Here is an 8,612-nt window from a genome sequence, read left to right as displayed (position 1 = left end):
TCTAATAGGTACGATTATGACATAAGACTGTTGTTGAGAGAGTGTGATGGGAGGTGGGGGTGGGGAATGAGGAACTGATACCAAGGGCTCAAGTAGAAAGCAAGTGTTTTGAGAATGATGAGGGCAACAAATGTACAACTGTGCTGGACACAATGGATGTATGGATGAACTGTGATAAGAGTTGTACAAGACCCCAATAAAATAATTTTTAAAAGATTATTGAAATGTCCAAGATATTAAACTGTTCTTGTAAGACCATGGTTGCAAGCACAGTTGGGGTGGTGGCGGGGATCTAAGGCCAAAAAAAGACTGTAAAATTTTCACATATTTTTTAAAAGCTGCAACAATCCTTTTTCCTTTTCTTTTTTTCACATTGGCAACAATTCCAGATAGCATTGGAAGCTAAAGTCCCTGCAAGATTCGGCACAGTTTGCAAGTGTGCGACCCACAAAAATGCCACCGCTGTTCTGTACTGTGAAGACCAATGGGGGGACCTGATCCATGGGGCAGGGTGTGTGTGCGGGGGGCATGTGAATATCAAGACTAGAAACCTCACCTCACAGAAGCATATTTGTCTGCTTATTCAAACTTGCACTCGGGGTGTTGGAAAACAATGCACCATATTCTGTAGCTCTAAAAGGAGAAACTTGGAAGAAGTACGGCTGGAGTGTTCCTTGGAGGCAAGGATGAACTTTGGATGTGTTCTCAGGAGAGACCAGTCCCTGGAGGACAGCATCCCTGGTCAAGTCGCGGGGCAGTGAAAGGGAGGGAGGCCCTCGGGAGACTGGCGCCATGGCTGCAACAATGGGCTCAGGCAGAGGAACCATTGTGAGGGTGGCGGAGAACCGGGCAGTGTTTCTGTCTGTGGGGCTTAAGGTCACTATGGGTCGGAACTGACTCCTTGGCACCCGACCACAGCAGTTCCTAAGGTCCGTGGTGAAGACAAGCATTTGCTGGCAGGGTGTTTCTGAGTCAGGTGTGAATGTAGGGCTCGGATTCTCCCAGGAAGAGAAGGAAGGACAAACAGCATCTTCAAGGGGCTGTGTCAGAAGAAACCCGTTCTCCCACCCCCTTCCTCAAGGGCAGGCCCCCAGGAGAGAAGGACTCCTTGGTCCTGGTGGAAGGTCAAGTGTTGGAGTCCATAACGCAGAGGAGCAAACTCGGAAAAGACTTCATGGCAGTAAGTACAAAGTGTTTTAAAAATGAGAACTCTCAGCTTGGTTTTTATTTCTTTTACTTGTGCAAAACAATTTTGAATGTTTTTTTCTTACAAGAAAAGATACAGAAACAGCATGCTGGAGAGGAGAGTGACACTCCTCTAACACAAAAGGCGTTCATCTGTACACAGTATCTGCGGTGCTGGAAGGTACAGACGGCACCTTTCTTCAGAGACCAGAATCCCCTGCGCCAATCATGTCTATTTTTTCCAGCGCAACGCTATTGGTTGTGGAGCTTAATTTTCCAGTACTGCTATCTTTTCCGGACTCCAGACTCCCAGCCTCTTCCCAAGTTGTCACCAGGGGCTTCCCGAGGGTTTCTGGAAGCTTCAGAGTCAGCACCCCACTCACACAGGCCACAATTCCAACAACCAGCTAGAAAAGGGAAAGATTCCATCATAAAAAGAAAATGATACATCAAGAAACAAATATGCTTTTCAGAAAATCATCATGTCTGGACCCTTTGGAGAGGGCGAGAGAACAGAATTTAGCAAACAGTTGTTTTCCTTCTTGGGTGAGCCCCTGGGTTACTTAGGCTGGACTGCAAGTTTTTAACTGCAAGTAAGTTTAGGTTGAAATGTACTGCCTGGGGAATCCCATAACGATAAGCAAGGGCCCGATTTCACGGACCAGTCCACACACACTTGCTGCTGCAACTGCCCCGGAGGACGACAAGCAGGGAATGCAGAATGTAAGGAAGTCAAGGCCACCGCCGTCCAGCCATGAGACCTGGGAAGAGTGCCCATGCCTTCCTTTAGTAAAATGCTGATAGCCCCATTCTGAGAAATCCACGAGGAAGCAGAGCCCCGAGGCAGGAGGAGAAGTGACAGCACTGCTGCAGAGGCTGGGTCTCAGGATGCAGGCCCAGAAATCCCCGGAGAAAAGACCTCTGACTGGGGCTGAAAAGCACTGAGTAAGGGTGAAAGCAAACTGGAAAATAATAGATGCTCCAAGGTGGGGTTGAATTTGCCTTTTCAGGCTGGCAGTAAAATCAATCAGGCTGTTTAGATAAACCCATAACTCTCCATCTTCCCCATTCTAAGAAGAGAGTCTGATCCCCGACCTGTGTGGCCAGCTCCCCACACCCTACAAAACCCAGAGGAACATCCCAACAAGCTTTCCCCCCCCTCCCCTCTCCTCCTTCCTAGCCAGATAGATCCCTCCTCTCCACCCCTCTTACCTCCTCCTAAAAGGCTCTCTCTCTCTCTTTTTCCTTGCTGACTCTCTCATGTTCCAGTATCAGTATCCAATAAGCAAGTTCAACAACAACAAAAACTAAGCCAAACCCACAGTAGGTAGGTGGATTCTCAATGGCCCTAACTAAATAAGGCTTCTGATGCCATAATCTTTAGGGCGGTAAGTTGGCCTCCACTTTCTCCCCTGGGATGGCTGGTGTGTTTGAACTGCCAACCTTTAGGTTAGCAGTCAACATTTACCTTCATTTGTGCTTACTTCCACATCAGTCATGAACCATGTTGCTCAACCAATTAGTAAATTAGTTCATCTCAATCTTACTTAATGGGTAATCTGACCCCGATTATTTTTTTCACTCTTCCCTCACTGCTGGCCATTTGTTTAGAAATCTGTTCATTTGGTTTTAGTCATTGCATATCAGTTAGTTTTGTCTACTTTCTTTTTGTGTGTTTCAGCTCTTAAAAAAACAAAAACCCTTTCCCACGTCTACCTTTAATTAATTCATTTATTTTCCTGAGAAACCCAAAGTGTTTCTCACTAAGGTGAAGGCCCAACCCTCTTACAAGCCCATTCCCACTCAGCCTGGGTTCTGCCATTGGAGACTCATGCCACCTTGGGAAAGTTACGCTCATTTCCCTGTGTGTGCAACAGAAATAATAGCAGCACCTGCCTCAAAGGATTATTCAAGAAACTGAATTCTAAATTATGTGTAAGGCACTTTAGACCAGGGCTCCGGACCACCTCGGTCATGAGGATTAAGAGAAACTGGCACAGAGGGGAACTTGTAAAACACAGATATGCTGGAATGATCCTCCAGATGAGAAAAGTTATAGGTTGACACCTTGCTAAACACCTCATCTCCCACTTAGAAAACAAGAGCGCACGGTGCCTCTTGCAAGTCTCACCCCCCTACCCCCGCCCCTCAACCTCCCACTCTTCATTAATCTGGTATACCCTGTTCCAATTTCACTACACTTGCCCAGGCTGAAGTGGTTCGAATTGGTTCAAAGCCCTGCTTATAACAGTGTGTGGCCATGGTAAGCAGTCAAGGAACCAGGGTAGTGGCAGTCGAGTGGATTCTGACTCATGGCAGCCGCAGTCAGAGTCGAACTATGCTTCCTGGGGTTTTCACTGGCTGTCATCTTTCGATCACCAGGCCTTTCTTCCCAGGCACCTCTGGGTAGACTCAAACCACCAACATTTCAGTTAACCACTCAGAATGTTAACCTTTTACACTGCCAGGGGGGGGACTGCGGGTCTTTGGGAAGCTTTGGGGACCATGACACATTCTGGGTCACAGAGCCAGACACTCCAAACACTCAATAAATGTGAGTTATTGTTACTCCTGTTATATTTTTTAAATAAGCAAAAGAAGGCCTAGCCCTTGTCCACACCCACTCTGGCCCCTTCTCCTTCTCCCCTTCCCTTCTCTCAGCAATCCCTCTCAGTCCTGGCCATCTGCCACCTGGCCCACTCTCCCACCCACAGGAGGGCCCTTCCTAAGCCACAGATCCCCGGCAGCTTGACCCAAAAAACATTTTCTTGCTGTACTCTTTTCTGGCCACTGTCTTCTGCTTGTAGGAACCTGGTGGTGTAGTGGTTCTGAGCTGGACTGCTAACCTCGAGGTCAGCAGTTCTAAGCCACCAGCTGCTCTACATGGAAGAAAGATGACACTTTCTATTCCTGTAAAGAGTTACAGTCTTGAACCCACCCCCTCTCCCAGGGGCAGTTCTGTCCTGTCCTGTAGCATTGCTGTGAGTCAGAATCAACTCCCCGGCAGTGAGTCTGGTTTTCAGATTTTCAGTCTGAGCCTACCCCAACAATGGTCATGAAATCTTCCTTCTACTTTCCACGGCATTATCTGTCCTCTTCTCCCAAACCTCTTCATGAGTTGCTTCCCAAATCTATCCCTCCAAAAGGGCTATTGCTGAGGCGCCACACCTGTCGGGTACCTGCCTCCTGCAGGCTTCCCCTGGCCTTAGCTTCAGCCACGTCACCCTCAGCACACATAACAGTTAGGGCTCTGTCCTTCCCCATGTTGTCTGGGACTTCTCTGAGTTCTCTCACTCCCTCCCAGAAGAGCTCTGGTACATCCAGTCCTCCTCTCCATCACTACGAACTGGTCTCCAGATCCAGCTGTGGATACAACTTTCCTGTCCTGTTCGCTTGAACTCTAGTGCTCTTACATCCTGGCCTCCTTTGCAATCCGGGCCCATCTTTCCAGACTTATCTCCCAACTCCCCACAATTTGCAATTAAGATGCACTGATAATTAATGGTGAATATAATGTAAAATCAGAAAACAAAGAAGGATCAGTAGTTGGAAAATATGGCCTTGGTGATTTAAACAATATCAGAGACAGAATAATACAAGTTTTAGAAGACCACAAACCTATTCATTGGAAATACCTCTTCCCATCAACATAAACAGTGAGTATACACGTGGTTCTCCCTACGTGGAACAAACATGAAACTATGTAAAGAGACTAGGGAGAAACTCAAAATTATCCATCAGAACAAGGTCAGGGGCCAAGTATGGAACAGACCATCAATTGCCCATATGAAAGCTCAAACTGAAGCTGAAGAAAATGAAAAACCAAGTTCATGAGAACTAAAGCATGACTTGGAGTCTATCTTACCTGAATTTAGCAAGGCCTAATCTCAAGAATAAATTTGACCCATTGAATAATGATGATTGAAAACCAGGTAAGTAGTGTGATAATCTCATTGACATCTTACATGAAGAAAGCAAAGTGACACGAAAAAGACAGGAAAGGAAGAAAAGACTGAAGTGGAAACAAACAAAAAGACTCTGAAACTTGCTTTTGAATGTAGTGGCCATATTAAAAGGAAGAAGTGACGAACAAAAGATTTCAAAGGGTAGCTCAACGTGACAAAGTAAAAAAAAAAAAGACGACGACAAAGTAAAGCATTATCATGAAATGTACAAAGACTGGGAATAAGAAAACCCAAAGATAAGAACTCATTCAACATTCTTCAAGCTGAAAGAGCTGACAAAAAAATTCAAGCCCTGAGTTACAATATTAAGGATTCTATAGCAAAATATTGAACAACCCAGAAAGTGTCCAAAGAAGAAGGAAAGAACACAGAGTCCCTGGACCAAAAGGAACAGGGCCGCGTTCACTCACTTCAGAAGTAGCCTATGGCTGAGAACCAACGGAATTGAAGGAAGAACCTCAAGCTGCGCCGGAGGCATTAAAAGCTCCAGGAACTGATAAAATACCAATTGAGGCGGTCCAACCAACAGGTCCTCCATGGGAAGCACCCACTCCTATATGCCACGGCCCACTGCCTGGAAGGGATCCCTGTGCCTGCCCTCCCAGAGAAAGGTGCTCTGATGGCATGCAGCAATTATCAATTAATATCATGAATACCACACAGAAGTAAAAGTCTGCTGAAACCAACTCAGAAATAGCTGTGGCAATACATCAGCAGTGTTTGTCAAAAATTCAAGTCAGATACAGAAGCGGCTGTGAAACAAGAGATATTATTGCTGACGTCAGGTGGATCCTGGCTGAAAGCAGAGAATGCCAGGAAGATGTTTACTTGTGGTTTACTGACTATACAAAGGCATTCAACTGTGTGGATCATAACAAACTATGAATAACAAAGAATGAGAATTTGAAAGCAGTTCATTGTGCTCAAATGGAACCTGTTCATAGCCCAGGAGGTGTGGTTCAAGAAGACAAGGAAATACATGGTTTAAAATCAGCAAAGGTGTGCATGAGGCTCGCATAGTTTTACCATACTTATTCAATCTTTTCTCTGAGTAAGTAATCTAGGAAGTTGAATGACATGTAGAAGAATAAATTGGAGGGAGATTAATTTGAAGGAAGGAGAAGAAGAACATGAAGAAAAATGGGAGGAGGATTAATGAACAACCTGAGATAAGCACATGACACAATCTAGCCTGCTGAAAGTGAAGAGGACTTGAGGCACTTACTGATGTAGCTCAAAGCCAGCCTTCAGTGTGCATTACATACACTCCAACATAAAGAAAACAAAAACCCTCACAGCTGAACCACTAAACAAGACTGTGAGAACTGGAGAAAAGATTAAAGCTGTCGAGGATGTCATTTTACTTGGATCCACTATCAAAACCCATGGAAGTAGCAGTCAAGAAAACAATTAACACATTGCATCAGGAAAATCTACTGCAGAAGACTTTTTTTTAAGTGTGACAAAGAAAGATGTCCAACATAGGCTCGACCTAAGCCACGGCATCGTTTGCGTGTGAAAGCTGAGCCATACATCCGAGAAAAAAACACCAATATATCATCGTGAATGAGGGGGAGTGTGGAGTGGGGACCCAACACCCATGTGTAGGCAACTAGACATCCTCTTACAGAAGGGTAGAGGGGAGGAGATGAGCCAGTCAGGGTGCAATGTAGCAACAATGACACATACAACTTTCCTCTAGTTCCTAAATGCTTCCTCACCACCACCACCCCACCCCACTATCATGATCCCAATTCTCCCTTACAAATCCAGCTAGACCAGAGGATGTACACTGGTGCAGATAGGAACTGGAAACACAGGGAATCCAGGGAGGATGAAGCCCCCAGAACCAGTGATGAGAGTGGGGATACCGGGAGGGTGGAGGGAAGGTGGGGTAGAAAGGAAGAGCCGATTGCAAGGAGCTACATATATCCCCCGCCTTGGGGGACGGACAACAGAAAAGTGGGTGAGGGGAGATGTCGGACAGTGTAAGATATGACAAAATAATAATTTATAAATTATCAAGGGTTCATGAAGAAGGAGGGTGGGGAGGGAAGGAAAATGAGGAGCTGATCCCAAGGGCTCAAGTATAGAGCAAATGTTTTGAGGATGATGACAACAAATGTACAAATGTGATTGACACGATGTATGGATGTATGGATTGTGATAAGAGCTGTATGAGTCCCCAATAAAACGATTTTTTTAAAAAGAAAGAAAAAGAAATGAAACAGAAAATCTTAAAATCCAGATCAAGCCCAGCGTGTATTAGAGGGCAGATCCATTGACAAGGTTCTAACCATTTAAGTCAGGTTTATCCAATTGCTGTCTTGACAGGTTTACTCTCCTGAATGTCATTGACTGAAATCATTAAAGAACAAAAGAACAACAACATACCTTGGCGGGGGGCTGGGGGGGGGGTCGGGGAGTGGTTGGAATGGTTGCAGGGCAAGTGGGCAGCTGATAACAATAAGTACAGGAGTGAATAAAATGTCCTAAAACTGGAAAGCAAGCAAGCAAGCAAGCAAGCAAGCAAGCAAGCAAGCAAGCAAGCAAGCAAGCAAGCCAAGCAAGCCAAGCAAGCAAGCCAAGCAAGCAAGCCAAGCAAGCAAGCAAGCAAGCAAGCAAGCAAGCAAGCAAGCAAGCAAGCAAGCAAGCAAAGCAAGCAAAGCAAGCAAGCAAGCAAGCAAGCAAGCAAGCAAGCAAGCTAGCTGAGCCGTGACTGAGGAAGACTGAAGGGGAGTGGATGCCTGTGGACTGGGGCTGGGCAGAGAATGTCGGCCACGCCCTGCACCGCCAGAAGGTGAGCACATCTCTCGTGGAAGGGCAGCCACGGCACTTCTTAGACACGAGCCTGGCGAGACTTCCCCCGGCCTACGGGGGGCATGGTATCAGGGGGAGCAGTCTCTTGATAAAGTAGAGGCCAATGAAGAAGAAGGCCTGAAGTGAGACGGATGGACACAATGGTGGCAGCAGAGGGCTCAAGCAGCATGGACCGTGAGGACGGCACGGTGTTGCAGGCACTGTCACATACAAGGTCACTGTCAGTGGGAGCTGGCTCGATGGCACCTAACGACAACAGCAAATGGCTCTATGAACAAAAACGGATATGGCTTTGGTGCCCAGTTCTTTAAGATTGCTGTAAAATAGCGGTTGGTAGTAACCGCATCAGAGCACGCGCTCCTCTTCCAAAGAGAAAATGTGAGCTGATCTTGTCTTCTAGGTTGGTGTTTCTGTTCCCCACAATGAAAGCGCTTGCTCTCTAGCTGTTGGACTCTCATAAACAAACGTAATGAGAACTTTTAAATTTTATGTTTTACCCAGTAAAAACAAGCAACATCGGCTGCACCCAAAGGTGGCAGCACAGTCACAGAATATGCCTGCAAGAACACCCAAGCCCCTGATGACAGGGGACATCTTGGGAAGGGGAGTCGGGTGAGGAGGGGCTCCTTCCATGCATTCCCT

The 8,612-nt window shown here is 46.2% G+C and overlaps 1 protein-coding gene across 1 annotated transcript in view; it reads right to left on the bottom strand.

The window, feature by feature from the left end:
* Window positions 1-1,229: 1,229 nt before the first annotated feature.
* Window positions 1,230-8,612, bottom strand: part of SLC22A16 (solute carrier family 22 member 16) — a 54,556-nt gene continuing 47,173 nt past the window's right edge. Inside the window, exon 8 of the mRNA XM_075553987.1 lies at window positions 1,230-1,592. Coding sequence (XP_075410102.1) covers window positions 1,386-1,592 — 207 coding nt within the window. The 3' untranslated portion in view covers window positions 1,230-1,385. The remainder of the gene's footprint in view (window positions 1,593-8,612) is intronic.

The sequence above is a fragment of the Tenrec ecaudatus genome, chromosome 7 (assembly GCF_050624435.1).
Source record: "Tenrec ecaudatus isolate mTenEca1 chromosome 7, mTenEca1.hap1, whole genome shotgun sequence".
NCBI lineage: Eukaryota > Metazoa > Chordata > Mammalia > Afrosoricida > Tenrecidae > Tenrec > Tenrec ecaudatus.
This window is presented reverse-complemented; position numbering and strand designations above follow the sequence as displayed.